Raw genomic sequence first — 21,033 nt, forward strand, 5'->3', positions numbered from 1 at the left:
AAACTATATATATATATATATATAATAAATTACATTGTTTATACTAATATATTAACGTCTACAATCTTAAGTCTTCTCCATAGGTCAAAGAGGAAATTATCTGTATGTTAATTATAATTTTTAGTTCTTGCATAAAATTATAATAATTTTCTGCAATAAAAATCAGAGTTATAAAGTATAAAATAACTCAAAATTTATATTTGATTTAATTTAATAAATGGCAGCAATGAAAATTCGATTTTAATTAAAATACATTTTTGCATTCATTAAAAAGTAGTGTCAAAATAAAAACATGACCCACTTTTTCATTCTCAAGGAGAAAAATAAAATGCATTAAAAGAAATTCGTTTTGATTTCTTCTTCTAGGTTATAGAAAAATTATATTTGCTTAATTATAATATATAAAGAAAAAAAATATATATTATTGATAACGTATTGTCTAGATATTGTATAGACATTCACTTCTATATTATTCTCTTTAATTCTTCGCTTATCAAAGTTCACGTAGAGACTACTTGAACTTTAACCCAAGCAAATACGTCATGGCACCATTTTTGACAACTGAAGTGTTGAATTTGTTTCGGTTGCATCAGCATAATTTATCATTGCAGAACATGCAAAGTATCCTGACTACTTTTCCTTTTTTAATAATAGATTTTTGATAAATTCTCTTAAAAATTATAATTATTGTTCATGTTATTATGATTTTACATTTACATTTTTGATATTGTTAAACAATTATCGAATTTCTATATATATATATATATATATTTATTTAATATATATATATATATATTTTAAATTTAAAACCATAGAGTAATGTAGTTTTGTTATTACAAAAATAATAATTTATAATTGTTAATAAATACTAAAATTTATAAATTTAAATATGAGAAACACTAGAAAGTTTTGCTGAATATACAAATAGGTCTATTATAATAACAAGAAGAAATCTATGAAGAATATTAATGTGACAGACAGAAAATGAATGTAAAATACCAAATAATATATTATAAATTTCCTCTAAGTAATCAGTTATGTAATATATAAAAACATTATTCATTTATTAATTTTATTATTAAAAAAATGTATGTATTTTTAGTGATTAATAAAATATTATTAATATAATTTAATTTCGGTCAAGTTGTTTAAATCATTGGCCTAAAATAATTACATAATATGTAAATTCTATTTTCAATAATTATGTAAAGATTTATAATTTATGGATTTGTGTCCAGCATTTAAAAATTCAAATATATTAAAATATTGTAAACATCCGATACAGTTCTTCGAAATTTCTCATTAAAAATTAAAATATTCAAAACAATTTATAAAAAATTCATATTTCTTAGTAGAATTATAAGCAAAATACGAAGAATTTAATAAAGTTCTTTCTAATTTTTAATCATTTTAATTTTTGTTTTTTTGCGTTAAAATCATTTAAATTTAATATAAAAATTTAAATTATTTTTGATATTGAAAATAGAAAATAATCACCACAAGATGGCCCTAACAGATATATATATAGGCCTATATATAAACTATATTTAAATTTCGCAACCAAGTTAATGTAAGTTATCAATTATATCATAATAATCTAGTGGAGCATGTGGCCCAGGCGAATTTGAATTAGTGGATCCTATATACAGTACAGTACTTCAGGCATTTTTCTTCGGGGGAATATTTTATTATAAAAAAATTGGTTTGGGATTTCCAGTTGGAAGGGAGTCTCAGCAATTGCCCCTTTTTGTCCATAGAATAATCATATTCTTTAGAGAAACTTTATTATTATATTATATTAAAAAATTGAAAATAATTTTATGACTTTTTCAAATAAACAGTCTAAGAAGATATAATTGTTTTATTTAACATTCAAGCCATTACATAGTAATAATATATTATAATCGTAATACTTGCATATACAAGTATAGATAATGAATACAAAACTTATAAATCAGATTTTGTTATGAAAAATAAAATATTTCACGGAACAGTTAGTTCATCTAGTATAATTTATCTGAATAACGAACGTAAAACTTGTTTGCTTAATATTCTAAACAGATATTATAAAGAGAAGACGAAGGAAACAGTTACGGTATCAGAAATTACCGTTTAACAATAATATAAAAGTTATCAAGGAGAATAATAAAAAAAAAGACTAAACTGTCAATTGAATTAGTTAACTTACAATGGAGAAGCTGGTTATCTAAACGCATTTCATTATTAAGATTAATGAAGGAAGTGAGAGTGTGACATCATCCATTGGCTTCAAGGCATTCGAGTGACCTAGACTCGCAAACCTAGATTCCATTTTCTCTAATTGTTCCATAACTGTTGTTATTGTTGTGTTTTACTTTTAACTTGCAGTGAAATTCGGTAAATATACAAACAATTTTTAATTATTATATTACCTTTTATCCAGCAATACGATGACATTGATATATAGTTTATGTATATTAAAAAAAAAAATTGAACTTTCCTGTTTTGGTAGTTAAGTTTCAAAGAAAAGTGTTGCGCAACTTTATGTTGTTACATTCAATTTATTCGCTTGACTTATCAATCTACGCTTATTGTAAACGGGTGCGCATCATGTGGAAATTACTTAAACTGATTATTGTGGTTACTGCCGTTAACGGAGTACCTAGTAAGTGATTTTATATATACGTATATATTTTTTAGTAAATAGTAAAAAGAAATTTTAAATAAATATTTAAATATAATAATATATAAATATTTTATAATTATTTTAAATAGTTAATCAGCTTTGTGGAAAGAACGAAGAGTTTAGACACCAAAGCTGCGAGCCGACTTGTAACAGGGTTCATGATCAACCTTGCTCTGTTGTGGAGAAATATGACGGTTGCTTTTGTAAAACAGATTTTATAAGAGATGAAAAAAATAAATGTATTCCGGTTGGCGAATGCAGTAAAAGTATGTATTTGAATGTGGTAAGGATATATTTTTTTTTATGAATTAAAAATTATTAATTTTTATTTAATAGTTCATAACATTAACTTAAAATTGTTTCACTAATAAATATTTTGTATATAAAATTTATTTGAATTATTACGCTTGTTAGATACACAATAACAGTGTATATTGTAAAGATTTGTGATAAAACACATATACAAACACATATGTGTGTATGTATATAGGCCTATATATATATAAATGAATATAATAAATCTATAAAATTAAATTGTATATAATTTTAAATGTATAATTGTTTAAAGATTATTTAAAATTATGCAATCTTTAGTAATAATTATCAATATCTGTATTAAATATAAATTTTTTAAATTCAAGAAATGTGCAATATGCCAAATGAAGAATTAAATTTAAATGGAGATTTAAGATTTTGCAATGGATCCGGAACTTATTATACTACAAAATTTAAATTCGATGTAATAAAAATATGTTTCTGTAAGGACGGATACGCTAAGAAACATGATGCGTGTGTCCCTATTAAAGAATGCACGGTAAGTCGTTATTTTTAAATAATATAGTAGCCCTTCGTTATCGAGAGACAAAGAAAAAGCGCGATATAACCGAATACTAAAAAATTCTGGGCTTTTACTAAAAAGATTATACATACTATGGAGAATCTCTATTCTCTATTCTTTCATCAGCAAGTGTTTCTGATATAAAATAAGCTTAGTTTTTCAAGTTTAGTTAGGTGAATTGACGACATTGGATCAATTCACATAAAGGTGTGAAATTTCGAATTCATAGAGACTTGTAAATAAGGAGAAAGAACTTAAAATCAGTAAATAAACAACTTTTAATATCAAAATTTATGTTTATAAATGATAATTGATTCATCCACGTGTTTTACTTACTGTATTTAGATCTTGACGAATTTATTGTTTCGCTTACAATAGTAGGAATAAAATACCGTATTTAGTTGCAAAAAGAATGTAATTGCAATTGATATTTTAAAATTTATTGACTCAAGTGCATTTAAAATTTGGACGACAAAAAAAAAAGCGCGATATAACGAGTGGCTACTGTATTAAATTAATATCAGTTCAAACGTTACTTTATGTATGAGTTTATCACACCAAGTGCCTAATCTAACACATATTGAAAATTTTTAAATTGTATAAAGTAGAAGAATAAAGAATTTTAAAATGTGTTAAATCGGTTACTCGGTGTGATAAATCCTTACGTAAGGTATCGTTTGTACTGATATAAATCAAATGTTATAATATAACAAATATTAAAACGAAAACAATATAAACCGTTTGGTAATTTCAGCCTATCATTGTCATGTTTATCACTGTAATTGTGAGGTAGAGAATGACACAATTTTTTTAGTCACGTAGATAGCAATTGAAAATACGTTATTAAAACTTTTTAAGACAGCGTGTTTTTTCTAATGTTAGCTGTTTCTAATGTTAGCTGTTACAGCCGAACATCAAACATCAATCTGCCAGCGAATGAAATTTCGCGGAAAATGGACCATTGATTTAAACTTGGACATCCTAGAAACTATTTTAAACATATTTTGTTCATGCCTGTAATCTCGTATTAAACAATTTTTAAATTCAAATGCCTCTATAGGGGAGACAGGGAATAGTTGTCACAAGAGGCATAATGTCACAGTACAAATTTCGCTTAAATAATTATAACTGAATGGTCCCGTCATCTAGGAGTAGGTTCATTTACCTCTCACCTACATCATTACAAAATTTAAATAATATCCGTTGCATTGTTTTCCGTTAATTAGCGGTTAAAAGATTTACAGCAAGTCGCGTAAATTTTGATGCATTATGTCTTGTGCNAACTTGCAGTGAAATTCGGTAAATATACAAACAATTTTTAATTATTATATTACCTTTTATCCAGCAATACGATGACATTGATATATAGTTTATGTATATTAAAAAAAAAAATTGAACTTTCCTGTTTTGGTAGTTAAGTTTCAAAGAAAAGTGTTGCGCAACTTTATGTTGTTACATTCAATTTATTCGCTTGACTTATCAATCTACGCTTATTGTAAACGGGTGCGCATCATGTGGAAATTACTTAAACTGATTATTGTGGTTACTGCCGTTAACGGAGTACCTAGTAAGTGATTTTATATATACGTATATATTTTTTAGTAAATAGTAAAAAGAAATTTTAAATAAATATTTAAATATAATAATATATAAATATTTTATAATTATTTTAAATAGTTAATCAGCTTTGTGGAAAGAACGAAGAGTTTAGACACCAAAGCTGCGAGCCGACTTGTAACAGGGTTCATGATCAACCTTGCTCTGTTGTGGAGAAATATGACGGTTGCTTTTGTAAAACAGATTTTATAAGAGATGAAAAAAATAAATGTATTCCGGTTGGCGAATGCAGTAAAAGTATGTATTTGAATGTGGTAAGGATATATTTTTTTTTATGAATTAAAAATTATTAATTTTTATTTAATAGTTCATAACATTAACTTAAAATTGTTTCACTAATAAATATTTTGTATATAAAATTTATTTGAATTATTACGCTTGTTAGATACACAATAACAGTGTATATTGTAAAGATTTGTGATAAAACACATATACAAACACATATGTGTGTATGTATATAGGCCTATATATATATAAATGAATATAATAAATCTATAAAATTAAATTGTATATAATTTTAAATGTATAATTGTTTAAAGATTATTTAAAATTATGCAATCTTTAGTAATAATTATCAATATCTGTATTAAATATAAATTTTTTAAATTCAAGAAATGTGCAATATGCCAAATGAAGAATTAAATTTAAATGGAGATTTAAGATTTTGCAATGGATCCGGAACTTATTATACTACAAAATTTAAATTCGATGTAATAAAAATATGTTTCTGTAAGGACGGATACGCTAAGAAACATGATGCGTGTGTCCCTATTAAAGAATGCACGGTAAGTCGTTATTTTTAAATAATATAGTAGCCCTTCGTTATCGAGAGACAAAGAAAAAGCGCGATATAACCGAATACTAAAAAATTCTGGGCTTTTACTAAAAAGATTATACATACTATGGAGAATCTCTATTCTCTATTCTTTCATCAGCAAGTGTTTCTGATATAAAATAAGCTTAGTTTTTCAAGTTTAGTTAGGTGAATTGACGACATTGGATCAATTCACATAAAGGTGTGAAATTTCGAATTCATAGAGACTTGTAAATAAGGAGAAAGAACTTAAAATCAGTAAATAAACAACTTTTAATATCAAAATTTATGTTTATAAATGATAATTGATTCATCCACGTGTTTTACTTACTGTATTTAGATCTTGACGAATTTATTGTTTCGCTTACAATAGTAGGAATAAAATACCGTATTTAGTTGCAAAAAGAATGTAATTGCAATTGATATTTTAAAATTTATTGACTCAAGTGCATTTAAAATTTGGACGACAAAAAAAAAAGCGCGATATAACGAGTGGCTACTGTATTAAAAAAATATATCATTCATAAAAGTGAATATTTTAAATCAATTTTTGTATTATATATATATATATTTATTTTATTATAGTAAGTCTATAAAAAGATCCAACATTATAGAGGCGTTGAACTGTATATAAACGAGTATTCCATACGTCATTTCTGCATATTTATCTAACATGCTTCAAGCAATTGTACATAGTTTTCAAACGTGGAGTTTTACTAGTGCTTTTATCTAACCGGATTCAACAGATAATTATCCAAAAGATCCATCTTGTATAAATCATATTTCATTGAAAGGTGCAAAAGCCAAAGAAGAAGGAACAAGTTGGCATTATATTATTATTATTATTATTATGACCGGAATGTTATTTATTGTATCATGAGTTTGCTTTACATGTTTATGATCGTTTTATGTAATGAATATGTACTCAGGAATATTTATAAATATAAAATTAATTTCTTAGATATTGTATTTTAGTTTAAAATGCAATAAAGTTATTTGTTAAACAATGTTTTGCTTTTAAATCATTATTGAATAAAATATTTATTTTTGAAGGTTAAAACATTTTTAAAAAGTAATATGATTATTTTAAAATATTGATATATTTATAGTAAATTTATTACACTGTTGTGCATTTCATTTTTTTACAATAAAATATATAAATCTAGACTTATTAATTAATTATTGAAAATTCTTGATTCTTCTGAACAAGACGAAAATGCTGCATCCATTTCTCTTTCGTCTGATTCAGAAGGAGCATTTTTATTCTAAAATTGTTCAAATAAAATAAAACGGTAAAATACTTTTTTGTATATGTAAAAGAAACGAAAAAATAAATAAAAATTTTACCTTATATATTTTTATTATACAGTCAATAATCTGAAATTTTTAATAATTTATTATTATATTTACTATCTACAGCCTTATTATTTACAAACGTTTGCTCACCTCTTCTCCTTGAAAATCATCAGAGCACGATAAAAAAACTAATGCTGATATTTCATCAGAAATCTTAAAAATATTCTGAACGCATCGTACAGCTTCAGTATATAACTAAACAAACGAAAATACAACTTGTAGACTAATAATACAAAAAGTAAAAAATTAAATTTACTAGTCATTAATTAACTATACTTACATCTAGGTAATAAGAAGGAAGTTTTGGCAATAAGCATTGCCAAAAATGAATTAATTTGCTGGTTTCGTCTATCAAAAATAATATTTAATTAAAAAATTATTTTATTCTTAGTTTAATTAAGTGTATTATATGCTACTTACTACAAATTTCTTCAATAGTTGCATTTTTGGAATAGACAATATTGAGACATGTAAGTGATATCAACATATATAATAATGATTTCATTTTTTGTTTGTTAACTTGAAATAATCTTAATGCCAATAACATGTTTCATATTTTCTTCTTTATCTTTTTTATTTTTATATTAATTGGATTTTATCTTAACTTAAAGAGAAAAGCGCCAATTAACACTTCCTCACTGTATCAAGATATAATTGAATAAATATTATAAATAAAAAAGTATAGCATAACACATAAAATATATTAAAATATAAACAATTTTTTCATTTACCTAAAACTTTTTTTATTATAAAATTTATTATTTATTTATTATCAACCCAAAAACATTGACAATATAAAGGATGACAACAAGGAAACAAAAAAATTTATTTAATTTTTTTCTAAAATAACTAATATGTTTTTAAACGAGACAAGAATAATAATTATATCTATTTCTCTTCAAACAGTATTTACAAAAATAAATAATTATTATAAGAAAGTTATAAATATTTATGGCTCGTTTACTTTCGTCTTAGGGACAATTTTGCTCGGCAATCGAAAAGTTTGGACACCACTACCGTACAAAATAAGGAAAAAAGATTAAGCTTTTTATTGTCACCTTCATCTTGTATAAATAATATTTCTAACATACCTTTGAATAAGAACGTTAATGATTATCAGAATAATATTCAAGGCAGATTGGGCGACAGAAAACTTTAGTAACACGATACACTAACGGTGGTATTCAGCACGGGTGTAATAAAAAGGGAATTATATCTCAAGGTTATATTTTTATATTTACCACGAAATAATTCCAGACTCATGTCACCGAAAATAAACCGAAGTTTAAGTCGCCGATAATGATGACTTAAACCTCAGCTAACTTTCAGCTTGTCGCTTAACGCATGTGTAGCTTCTAAAGGAGTTTTTAAAATCCTTTCTGCCCTATTGGTATTAAGAGGTCCTCTTTTAGCAAGTCCATTATGAGTTCGACCAGGCCAATAATGGGGCTGCGGGTACGGTTGAGGGATGGGGCTCGACATATTCAGACGGATCATTCCCGAAAATTTCCTGAAGATTTTTCGACATGTCCGGATGCGATCCCGGGTCTCCCGGAGCGATAGGCTGCTACTTTGACCGCTCGGCCATTCGGCCGTCCTAAAAAAATTTAATGGAATAAACAAGATGGTGGACATGGATATTCCAGATGAATTTTTAATGTTGCATGAATAATGAAAAACATGCGACAACTTCAAAAAGTATATTAGTAATAAATAAATAAATCTAGTGAGCCAGTATTAATATATACACCGTTTTCGTAGAAAAAATTATTTGAATTGAGATGAGCTTGCATCATATAAACATGGTAAATACGAAAGTATGAGATATGGCTCAAATCATGTGAATCTGGTCAGTAATACATTATGAAAATAAACATAAAAAGTAATAGAAAGTCATTAATAATCATTGAAAATATAAACGATTTTTTGAAATAGTACTAACATAGATATTTACTAGAAAACATACAGTACTAAACTTAATTGGATGACTGGAAAAATGTAATGATTGGAGATAAATGAAAATTATTTTAAGTTTGAAAGCTCGGATAAAGGCAAATACGAATCAGATTAGTATATTAATCTGTTACTGATGTATTTACATTGAGTGCGCATAACAGTAACATTGTAAACGGAAGAAAATTAAAAATTAAAATAACAGAAAAGTAAACTGCGCAATCCACTACAGTAAATAATTCATGGTCGTTATTCGTTCGTTTTCGTTTTTTCCGTTTCTTTTTATCGATGTAGAATTTAAAACGGTTACAAATTACTGTAACCGTAACCATGAAGCTCATAGTTTTAGTAAACGTAACTACATGGTTACGATGGCACGTCAGTTATTGAAAAAAATACGCATGCGCTTGATTTGAACATCATTTCACATCACATGTGGAATAACTGTAAAACAAAAATAAGTTTTGTAATAATAATTTTAGAAAATTAAGACATTTTTGCACTAGCAATAGCATTGTTTTATGATTGAATGCTTTGATTACATTAGATTTGATTGCTACATTCAATGTAAACTAACTTTTTGATGGAGATTATTCATTTTGGCTGTCAAGGAGTTGTTGATTACAATGACTGATTTCGAAATAAAATAAATCTATGTAAAAAAATACAGATCATATCGGCATTTTAGAACTTGCCATTTGTGTAATTCTTTTATCATATAAATAATTATAGGCTACTTGTTTCAATATTGTCGATTATTTCTTTTATAAAATCCAACTAAAATTCTTTACCTAAGAAAGATTTAAAAAGATCATGAATGCTTCTATATAGTTAACACCGTTACTCTCGCATTATGCTAGCTATAATGACGATAATATGGAGCGTGTGAACTAAAATCAGATTGACGTATTTCCGAAATATAAATCTACAGCCAAAAAGAAATTTCTGAATGAAATCGAATTATTTCATAACCGCATTTAACCATAATAACCGGAGGTTGTAAAGAACGTAACTTAAACCGGATCGTAATCGTAACCGAGAGTTACGATTATAGTTACCGCAGTTATGACGGTTACGATTTTTCGGTTATTATGCCTGTTTAGTTTTCCATTTTTTTTTGCTGTTTGTCCTTGTCGAATTCACTACCATGAATTATGATAAATTATAGAAAATATAGATGTATTTTTCAAAACGAAATTAAGCTAAACACATAAAGAGCAATTATTTATTGTGACATTGTCACAATTCCAATTCCGGGCTGCAATTTTTAATCATATTTTCAATTTATGTAATTTAAAATATATGCTGTCTATTTGAAATTAGTAATGACTTGCCCCTGTACGGTACATCATACTTTTCCTTTAAAAGTCGTGCCGGTCATCTATTAACTCCTTTCATGGGAAAGTTTAGAAGTTTGTATTATATATGGTTAATCAAGACCTCCTGCTCCTAAGATTTCTATATCTGTTCTCGTATTTCATCTATCTAATTCCATTCTCGATATTAAGGAAGGACAGACATACAGACAGACAACAGTGGGAATTTATAGGTCTGCAATTTTTTCAAATTGCAGCCCAATAATGCTTAGAATAGAGTAATATAAATTTTAAAATAAATGTATTTTTTTTTTACATAAAAATTTATATATATAGTCTATATTTTTAAATCAATATCAATCTTGTTATTTCATTCTATCAATTGTGTTGTTATAAATCTATGTAGAACCTGATGCTGATGATATAAATAGTTTTTATTATTAAAATTTAAAATATAAAATCTATTTTTATTATAGGTATTTTATTATATTTAGGTAATTTGTACATATAGACACATAAATAATAATCTAAAACTAAAATTTTGTTCATCCAGAATTCGTGTAAACAAACAAACAAAGAGATAAACATTTCAAAACTGATTTATTTTTTATAAAATAATTCTACAGTTAAAATTTAAATCAATATATATCATTTTTAATTAAAACAAATGCTTAAAAAAAAGCTTTTCGATTTAAACGTCGTCGAAATCAGCTCGTTCGATACACAATAAAGTTGCTTTTTCAGCTTCCTTTTGCTCTTTCTCTGTGGGTCTAACCAATTGCTAAAATATATATATATATTAAATTTTAACAATAAAGAAACAAAAATAGTTAAACNAATTTAAAAAAAAAAAAATGCTTTTTAACTCAAAAATCACACACTATTCTTATAGACTTATGAATATGTTCCAAGTTTTAGAATATGTTTAATACTTCTATGATATTCTAACTGAATAATCTATCAACGAGTTGCTTAACTTTCCTGGCAACATTTGATGGCGCCATCTGCTATCATATTTTATTAAAAAAAACTTGTTATATTTTTAACTGTTATAAAATGGCTAAAAGTTTAATTTGAGGGTAAGGATAACGTTTAAAAGTCCCCTGAATACAAAAATGTAAAAATCTTGGGTGGGTCATTTTTTGACTAATCGCCATACTTTTCCTCTGTTATAGTCTATATAACAACCGGAAAAGTAAAAACTTAAGATGGATGCCACATAATTTTATTCATTACGAATGAAAAATATTAAATTCAATTGTAAGCATAGATATTTTATAATGCAATTGATAGTAAGTAAATATCAAATAGTAAAGCCCTAATAATAAGAGAATCGAAATAGTTATTGTAAGATAGAAACTCTTTCTTTATATAACCAATAATACAAAATCAATATGGGTCATCAAACAAAAACTACAGTATATAATGTAAATAATACAAAAATATATTCTATTTGCTTATATTAATATTTTAATATAAAACATCTTCAAATTATTTTATTATAACAGAGTTTTTCAGGTGATAAATCTTGAGTAGAAATATCAATAAAAATAAACAGAATTACAAATAAAAATAACTTCATTTTTAAGAATTTTAACGTCTATCTACTCTGCTTCTTAATGGATTTGTATCGTTTTCTTTTATCAAATCTCTGTTTTAAGTTGAACCACTTGTGTGGGAAACACGTGATTTACGCAATCCATTTACTACTACATAATTTTAATATATAATTTTTAGTTTGATCTAAAACAGAGAACAAATCTATAGAATGTTCAAAGGGAGGATGAATACATTCTTCTTAATTATCTTATTCATTAATACAATATTGCTATATAATTTCCACCACCATTGTAAATGCATATCGATAACAAAAAAAGGATATATTTAAATTAGAACTGATAATCTAACGGTTTAATAAAACCCGAACAAGTCGAAGACTTTACATTCGACTTTGACTTTAATGATTGAAGAATCTGTGTTAACTTAATTTTGTAATATTCATTTTTATATCATATTTTTATATCATATTATAAACAATTTTGATAGAATTTAAATTTAATAATTTGTTAAATCCATGTTTTATTGTAAGTTTAAGCGATTTAAAGTAAATTTTATAGTGCAAAGTTTCGTCATAATGGCTTTTTTTTTTAATCTTTTGGGTGAAGGTTGATAATGGCCTGGAAGTATAACCTATTAAAAATAATTAGCAGCTTATCGAATTACATCGTTTATCAATTTTGTTGATAATAATACTGTATTTTAATCAAGTTTAACTTCTAATTTTTGTGTAATTTCCGTTTTTTTTTTTTATTTTTAGTTTACGATCTGAAAACTTGAATTTTATATTATATATTAAGCATGCAACTTACATACAAAATTATATCTTTGATACATTTATAATCCAATCTAGATTCAATGATAAATAAGAGAAATTCTTTGTATTTAATGTCTAACTGTTTATGGTATCATACCAAAATGTGGGAAATTTCTAATAATAGAAGTAACAATTGTAGAAAGTAATACTTGTAGTTAATAACTTACTTAATAAGAGTCAAAACTATTAATGCTTGTAGTTTTGAGGTTTGAAATATTTAAAAATAATTAAAATGTAAGGAAAATTCTTCTTTATTTCCATTAAACTGGATATTACTTTCTTTATTTCCATTTGGTTTACTGTACATTCTTCTAGACAGTAAACAAGAATAGGATATAATTTAGAAAAACATTTTCAACTAGGATTGGTTAAATTTTCGTCCAGGATATGTTCGATACTAATTAGGTGTAGATTTTATCGAAACTTTACGAAGTCTACGGAAATAATTAAGAATTATCTTTCAAATAATTTATAATTATTTCCGCAATAGTTTAACAGTCTTTTAGGATATTAACTTTAATAATGTGGAAGTGATAAAATCGTTGCTACAGTATAATGACTTGAAATCCCTTTTCTCTCCAAAGTTGTTTATCATTAAGAAGTGCAGAAGAGAAATTGTAGAAAAAAAATTCATAAATGTTAAAATAACAATTAATACGTGAATAATTCTTAGCTAAAATAATAATATTAAATGTTTTTATTATTATTATTATTATTATTATAAAAACAATAATTAGTTTAACACTGATATTGAAATATAAAATAGATTATTAATGTCAAAATTAATGAAACTAAAGAAACTTATGTATAAGGCATTTTTAAATAAATAATTTAATTAAATATATTAAGCTATTTAAATAGTTTATATTATCATTTTCTGACAAACATTATTAAAAATTTCATAAAATTCAACATTAATTTTTAAATCATAAATATTAAATTAATCCTATTACGTTCATGATCTCGATATAAAAAATACTGTTATTAATTTAATTTATTTTCTTTAATCCGAAAATTTTAAAAAATTCAGTAACATATATAAGTAGATATGATTTCTGCTATTCACCTTCATGTAATATGAATTACGTTCATGATCTCGATATAAAAAATACTGTTATTAATTTAATTTATTTTCTTTAATCCGAAAATTTTAAAAAATTCAGTAACATATATAAGTAGATATGATTTCTGCTATTCACCTTCATGTAATATGAATTACTTATGTAAATGAACATACATTAATGATCTTTTCTAATCTGTGACATAGTTTATCAAATGAAATATCTAGTTATAAACTGAAATAAATAATCAGATTGTATCTCTTAATGCAATTGGAGTTACATCCTGCCAAACAATTGCAGTTTAAATAACAAGACAGAATAAATAAGTTCCTGATCAGAGAGTGATGGGTCGTCAAATGAAAACTTGAAGATTGCAAGTTATAGTATTTTTTTTTTTTTTTTGTGTGTAGATAAACAATATAATAAATAAACTTAAGTTTAAGATATTTTAAAAGTATATTTTGTGCATATTTCTATTTGATATTCAGTTTTTTGTTGAACTGTTTTAGAATCAGAAAATTTCGTCAGATTTTTTTTTTAATTGTTTAAGGTCGAGCTAAAATTTTGGGTTAAGGTAATGAATAGCCTTAAAACATGCCATAACCTATTAAAAATAATTAGTGGTTTATCGTATTCATCGTATATCAACTATTTTGAAAACATTTCTTTGTTATTTTACATTGTATTTACTGTAATTATATTAAAAAAACGGTTGTAGTTTACCTAATTCAAGTAGCAATTATAAATGATACTGATCTTGAATGGGTCAAATTTTTAATCTAGTTATCTCTCTAATTACCTTAATTATGAAATTAAAAATAATATTTTTACACACTGCAGATATAAAACTAATAAATTCTAAAGTTTGAGGAATAATTTAAAAAAGTATTCCATACGTCATTTCTGCATATTTATCTAACATGCTTCAAGCAATTGTACATAGTTTTCAAACGTGGAGTTTTACTAGTGCTTTTATCTAACCGGATTCAACAGATAATTATCCAAAAGATCCATCTTGTATAAATCATATTTCATTGAAAGGTGCAAAAGCCAAAGAAGAAGGAACAAGTTGGCATTATATTATTATTATTATTATTATGACCGGAATGTTATTTATTGTATCATGAGTTTGCTTTACATGTTTATGATCGTTTTATGTAATGAATATGTACTCAGGAATATTTATAAATATAAAATTAATTTCTTAGATATTGTATTTTAGTTTAAAATGCAATAAAGTTATTTGTTAAACAATGTTTTGCTTTTAAATCATTATTGAATAAAATATTTATTTTTGAAGGTTAAAACATTTTTAAAAAGTAATATGATTATTTTAAAATATTGATATATTTATAGTAAATTTATTACACTGTTGTGCATTTCATTTTTTTACAATAAAATATATAAATCTAGACTTATTAATTAATTATTGAAAATTCTTGATTCTTCTGAACAAGACGAAAATGCTGCATCCATTTCTCTTTCGTCTGATTCAGAAGGAGCATTTTTATTCTAAAATTGTTCAAATAAAATAAAACGGTAAAATACTTTTTTGTATATGTAAAAGAAACGAAAAAATAAATAAAAATTTTACCTTATATATTTTTATTATACAGTCAATAATCTGAAATTTTTAATAATTTATTATTATATTTACTATCTACAGCCTTATTATTTACAAACGTTTGCTCACCTCTTCTCCTTGAAAATCATCAGAGCACGATAAAAAAACTAATGCTGATATTTCATCAGAAATCTTAAAAATATTCTGAACGCATCGTACAGCTTCAGTATATAACTAAACAAACGAAAATACAACTTGTAGACTAATAATACAAAANATAGAAGAGAATACTTAAAATTTGACATTCATCAGTACAACTGTTTTTCGGACCGTTTGCAGGTGATTAAAATCTACCTGTTCTCTGGTATCATGAAATTCCTCCCACCGGTTTTCTCTATGGCTTCTTTCAATTTTGCATCCGGGTCGCAAAATGGCAATTTAGCATTCATAAGGCCGATCAATTTCAACTGGCGGGATTTAGCATTAATGGTGAGGATAGTTTTAGCAGTCTCATTGGCTGTTATAAAACACTTAACCCACCAATAGTCTTATGTTCAAGTTTATTTTTTTAGTTGGTAGATTTATCGATAAAGTCATCAATTGCCATTAAGTAACGAATTGGATGGTTAGAATCACGTTTTGTTTTCATCATAAAGTAATAGTGAAATAAAAACAAATATTGGAGTTATAAGTTGGTAGTTGGTGCTGTAGTTAATATTGATAAAACTAATTTATTAAAAATTAATGTAAAATGTCTTTTAATTAGCATGTAATTAGCAAACAAAACAGGAATTTACAGTAGTGATGAGCAACGGGTTGTTCAAACGGTTAACTAGTTAAAACTAGAATTAACAAAGGAACTTTGCTTTGTAAGATCGAGTTTGGCTGTAAAAGCAATTCCTGTTAATTGGATTTCGTGACAGTCGATGTATATAAGACTGGATAATAATATGATATCATCCAGTCGATGTCAGGCTATGATCCCTTATGAACCAAAGGATGAAATTATTGGAGAAATAGCCAGGACATTTTCCCCTTTCTTACAAAAGTCTTGCAACGTTTTATTTGAAAGCAATGTCTGAAAAGGAAGTAAAGATTCAAAACATTATTCAATGTAGAAATTTTTCATTAGTTACTTCTCATAAAACAGAACACGGTATTTTAAATCGGAAATTACAATGTCAATTACACTTGTTCATAAAAACGAGATTTCATAAACCTGCTGGAAGCTCGTAAAACAGTAAAGGTTGTGTAATAACTATGTAATATTTCCATAATAATTATTCGTAATACAATATAAAGTATTTTAAGTCAAATTTTTTCTGTTTTTTAATTGATGTCCCCAATATCAGTACAGTACATATTGTTCTATCAGAAATAGTATACGTAGCATATATAGTTAAAATACGGGGTATATGTATTGTACAGTATATTATTTAATTTTTAAGCTGTAAAAATCTCATTTTAATTGAATTCTAAATGGCAAACAGATTGGATATGATACTTTAAATGTCACATAAAAATTACGTAAATGCCTTCTCATACTTTAGTGGCTGGCAAATCTTCGTAACACGATTTTTGAACTTTCTCCACAATAAACGCTGTTATCGTAATCGTTTTAAGTTTCTTTTTTGTTACTACTATACTACGGTTCTTGTCGAATGAATGAATAACTCGAAAAAATGTATGGTTTCTTATACCGTAAGCTTAATTCCAAGAATAAGACAGAAGTTTAATAACATTAATATGCACGACGATGAGTGATGATTGACAACTTAACCTGATGAGTGTTTTGTAACAGATGACGGCTTTTTACAACCTGTCCTCTTTCCCATTCCTATTTCTGCATCTTTATTTGATGCCTACGGTCAAAATTCGTCTTCTGAAAGAGTGTTTGAACCGATTCTTCTAGTTTTTAAATATTTCGTACGTAATTAATTCTTTCAGAATATCGAGAGCGGGACTTTAAGTTTTCGTAAGGTTGGTTATGGATGACAGTGTCCTTTATTTAGAGTGTCCGCTATTTAGAAGTAAATGTAACAGATGTCCTATTTGAAGGGTCTATGGATTATAAAAATGCGGGTTAAGAGAGGTGTCCGCTATTCGGGAGTTTCCGTTAAAGGAAGTTTCACTGTATTATGATTTCTTGTTTACAGATCTGACATAACTTTGAAATTGTAAGTTCGTAGCCAGAAAAGATTTCCAGAAGCATTTTTAGAGTGAGAAAATATCAATTTTTAAGTCTCCTTATATTTTATTTTATTCATAATTCCATCTTATAATCATACGAGTTAGAGCATTCCGTTCTAAACATTATCGTATTTTTTTTAATGGAGAAATCATTTATTTAGAAGTAATGTATCTATCTAAAAATTTAACTTGTTTTTTTTCATTTTTAACTAATAGTAATTATGAATAAAGCATTCATAATTTGTAATTATTATCAGAAAATACCAGAAAAACAAATTATTTTCGAAAGAAGCCCGAAGAACAATAAGTGTACTGTACGTGTCATATATAATATAATAAAAAAATATATATTCATCGACAAAATTATATGTGTATAACACTAGGTTATTTCATTTAATTATAAGTTCAAATGTGCCGTAACATAACAAATGTTGAAAAACACTGGCCTAGATGCTTGTGAACATTGGTAGTTCGATAGTGGATTGCGCTTCGCCAGGTTGGCCATGTGGAGTTTTTCGGGTTTTCTTCACATCTTGAACGCCTAAATAGGACCTAGTTACACTTAAAAGATCTTCCGGAAGGCACAGAGCTTTAATACAGGAAGCATAAGGAGATGACCGTCTTTGTCTCTCTAATCTGTGACTGGCGCTTTCCGAGTAGCTTGTTCGGCAACCGGGGCAAACATAGCGTTCAAAGTTTTGTTCGAAAAGTCTCGCTTTTCGAACAAAGTTGACTGTATGTCAGTCAAAGCCGAGGTTTGACTGTATGTAATGTATTAGAATTATTAAATTATTGTTTACACAATTAAAATTTCAGATCACTTAATGTTTCATTTTGTTATTTGTATTTTTCTTTGTAGATCATTTAACTTATTTTGATAAAACACGAATATTTTGAAAGATCTTACTTTTCCCAATTATTGTGCCTTTATATGTTAACAAGAATTATTTAAAAAACCAAAAGTAGTATTAAATTTCTATCATCAATTTTTAAACTCATTGTCATATATTATATTTTTATTATTTATTATTCTTTAACTTATTTTTGTATTTAACATAAATGTATTAAGTGATGGATGATAATAATAGTAATAACTCTTCTTTAATTTTCTTTTTTCACGTATATAAAATTTATTTTATAAATTTTTATTAAATTTTAATTCAATTTCATCAGAAAAACATCTCAGGAAACATTTATGGGCCACCTTTCTAGTTTTCTTTTCATCACTTGAAGTGGAAGTAATGAAAATCTTAGCCTAAATTTATATATTAAACATAAATTAAATATAACAAATTAAATAATTATCAATGAATATAAAAATTTTTCATACCGAATGCCTCCTGTTTACACAATTTTTAATCTAAAATTCAATAGTAAATTTAATATAAAGAAATAAATTTATAGTATTACTTCTACATCGAATATTCTTTTTACCTCTGTCAGTTCCGATTCATCCATGCAAGTAAAATATACAAGAGCATCATTTATGTTTGATATTGTTTTAATAAGCATAATACAATCAGCTACAAACAAATGATACTTAAAAATAAAATGAATTGTAGGAGTATAAGATTAAATAGATTTAATATTATAATTTAAAAAAAAAACTTACCACTTTAGAATATTCTGGCAAACTTCTCAACATACATCTCCAATATCTTAACAGTTTAGAAGGATGCACTTTCATAAAAGTATTATTTAAAAAGTTAATTAATTAATATATTAAATTTTAATTCATAATATAAATTATAAATACTTACTACATATTTCTTGCGTGGTTAAATTTCCAGTAGAAATGCCTATGAATGAAAAAATCGTAGCAGTTAGCAACATTTTCATTTTAAACATCAAGTTTTTAATAGTTTATAAATGAAGCTTTGCTATATTTGTTTGTCTAGAATTTCCTTTTTAAGATATTTATGATATACGCCTTATCATGTGATACGAATTAATTTTTAGAACATTTGTGAACTCTACGATAAAATATTTCGATGTAGTCAAATATAATGCTAAATTATGTATCTTATTAATATATTTATGACATAACTAATTAATATATAAATATAACTATGACATTCAACAATTATGAGTCAGTTATGTTTTAATAAGAGTTGCCATATTTTCGGATTTTACCAAATAAAATTTGCATTTATAAATAATATAGAATAAGGAACTAAATAAACTATGAATTATTCAACAATAAAAATTGATTTTAAATTTTATATATTCTCATAATTAATTTTCTTTCATTAAAGGTTGTTTTATTATTAAGTTTGATCGGCAATAGTATTTATTTCCATTAATTTTAATGATGTACTAATTAAAATTGCTTATTAAATTAAATGTTATTTATATAATAATAAATAAGAAATTAATTTTAACAGAATTTTATTATAACCGAAAGAATTAAATTTATATAAAATATTTTGTTCTGAATAAAATATTTTTAACTAATTAAATAAATTAGAGATTATTAAAATAAGTGCTTTATTCAAAAATAATTTTACACACATTCACGTTGAATCAAAGTCCGATAAGCCCAATGACAGTCCTTCGATAATTTCAAACAAAAATATTTCAGTGTTTAAAGATGTAATAAATAAAACAATAAGTTTAAATAACAAGTGTTAAAGTATCGGTATTCAACACTATGTAGAGGAGCAGTTCTTAATTAGAGGACCGTAGAAAGTTTTCAGGGGTCTGTGGGCTTGGAAGGATGATAAAAATCAAATTATTATCTTAATTTTGTGTGAAATTGTTAATTATTGTGCTAAGAAAGAAGTACAGGTACCGTACGTATATTACTATATTACATTTTTTTTATTTTAATAAATTTTTATAACTGGTTTCTTTTGTAATTTTATTTTATGCATTTAAAAACATTATTCCGAGAAGGGGTCATCCAGTGTCTCATCACCAAGTCTGCTTCTCAATTTGCTGCACATATATGCAGCTGCTGAGAAAACGCGTTTAGGTTTGATGGAAGTTGGAGGAATCGTTAGTAAATACTTATAAGCTTCGAGGACACGGGGAGGATGGAAGAAAACAGTCCGGTCGACACGGATCGGGATTGTAGGAGTAAAGGCTATAATCCCGATTGTTTCGATCATTGTAAGCATGTTTTTCAAAAAATAAACGCGTTAATTTTGTAAATTCGGTCTCTGTGTGAGTCTCTCAGCGTTCAGCAAACCACTACCCCGAAACGTAAAAAGACTTTCTCGCATCATCCTGACAGATCGCGGACAAGGCGAGGGTCATAACCTTTTCACCTAAGGTCGACCCCCC

The 21,033-nt window shown here is 25.9% G+C and overlaps 3 protein-coding genes and 1 long non-coding RNA gene across 9 annotated transcripts in view; 1 reads left to right on the plus strand and 3 right to left on the minus strand.

Moving 5' to 3' along the window:
• The first annotated feature begins 2,182 nt into the window (after window positions 1-2,182).
• On the plus strand, window positions 2,183-6,903 carry LOC111619607 (inducible metalloproteinase inhibitor protein-like). 5 transcript variants are annotated; one of them, XM_023361374.1, is made up of 4 exons: window positions 2,183-2,644; window positions 2,755-2,931; window positions 3,307-3,479; window positions 6,520-6,903. In XM_023361374.1, exons 1-4 carry the CDS (start codon window positions 2,524-2,526, stop codon window positions 6,520-6,522), a joined length of 474 nt encoding a protein of 157 aa, XP_023217142.1. In that variant the 5' UTR covers window positions 2,183-2,523; the 3' UTR covers window positions 6,523-6,903. The 5 variants fall into 5 exon arrangements, 4 of the variants coding, with proteins under 4 accessions (XP_023217142.1, XP_023217139.1, XP_023217141.1 ...); XM_023361371.1 differs by lacking the exon at window positions 6,520-6,903 and having other exon boundaries at window positions 2,183-2,376; window positions 2,492-2,644; window positions 3,307-3,968; XR_002755794.1 differs by lacking the exons at window positions 2,183-2,644; window positions 2,755-2,931; window positions 3,307-3,479 and adding exons at window positions 4,850-5,070; window positions 5,181-5,374; window positions 5,733-5,905.
• Window positions 6,904-7,064: 161 nt separating this feature from the next.
• On the minus strand, window positions 7,065-8,451 carry LOC111619613. Its single transcript, XM_023361378.1, has 6 exons — window positions 8,382-8,451; window positions 7,711-7,894; window positions 7,571-7,638; window positions 7,381-7,485; window positions 7,282-7,311; window positions 7,065-7,199 (listed from the first exon to the last, which is right to left on the minus strand). Exons 2-6 carry the CDS (start codon window positions 7,835-7,837, stop codon window positions 7,110-7,112), a joined length of 420 nt encoding a protein of 139 aa, XP_023217146.1. The 5' UTR covers window positions 7,838-7,894; window positions 8,382-8,451; the 3' UTR covers window positions 7,065-7,109.
• Window positions 8,452-15,371: 6,920 nt separating this feature from the next.
• LOC111619615 lies at window positions 15,372-15,784 on the minus strand. Its single transcript, XR_002755798.1, has 3 exons — window positions 15,688-15,784; window positions 15,589-15,618; window positions 15,372-15,506 (listed from the first exon to the last, which is right to left on the minus strand). It is a non-coding gene; the product is annotated as an uncharacterized LOC111619615 (long non-coding RNA).
• Window positions 15,785-18,830: 3,046 nt separating this feature from the next.
• Window positions 18,831-21,033, minus strand: part of LOC111619608 — a 5,091-nt gene continuing 2,888 nt past the window's right edge. Inside the window, exons 1-5 of one of the 2 annotated variants that reach the window (XR_002755795.1) lie at window positions 19,509-19,639; window positions 19,361-19,428; window positions 19,183-19,271; window positions 19,079-19,108; window positions 18,831-19,003 (exon numbers count right to left, since the gene is read on the minus strand). Coding sequence is in view for 1 of the 2 variants with exons in the window: in XM_023361375.1 (XP_023217143.1) it covers window positions 18,884-19,003; window positions 19,079-19,108; window positions 19,183-19,287; window positions 19,361-19,428; window positions 19,509-19,547 (362 nt within the window). In the remaining variant the exon portion in view is untranslated. Of the gene's footprint in view, window positions 19,004-19,078; window positions 19,109-19,182; window positions 19,288-19,360; window positions 19,429-19,508; window positions 19,640-21,033 lie in introns of those variants that run through there. The other variant, XM_023361375.1, reaches the window with a different exon arrangement.

The sequence above is a fragment of the Centruroides sculpturatus genome, unplaced genomic scaffold (assembly GCF_000671375.1).
Source record: "Centruroides sculpturatus isolate CEXI.00-Female unplaced genomic scaffold, Cexi_2.0 scaffold260, whole genome shotgun sequence".
Lineage (NCBI taxonomy): Eukaryota > Metazoa > Arthropoda > Arachnida > Scorpiones > Buthidae > Centruroides > Centruroides sculpturatus.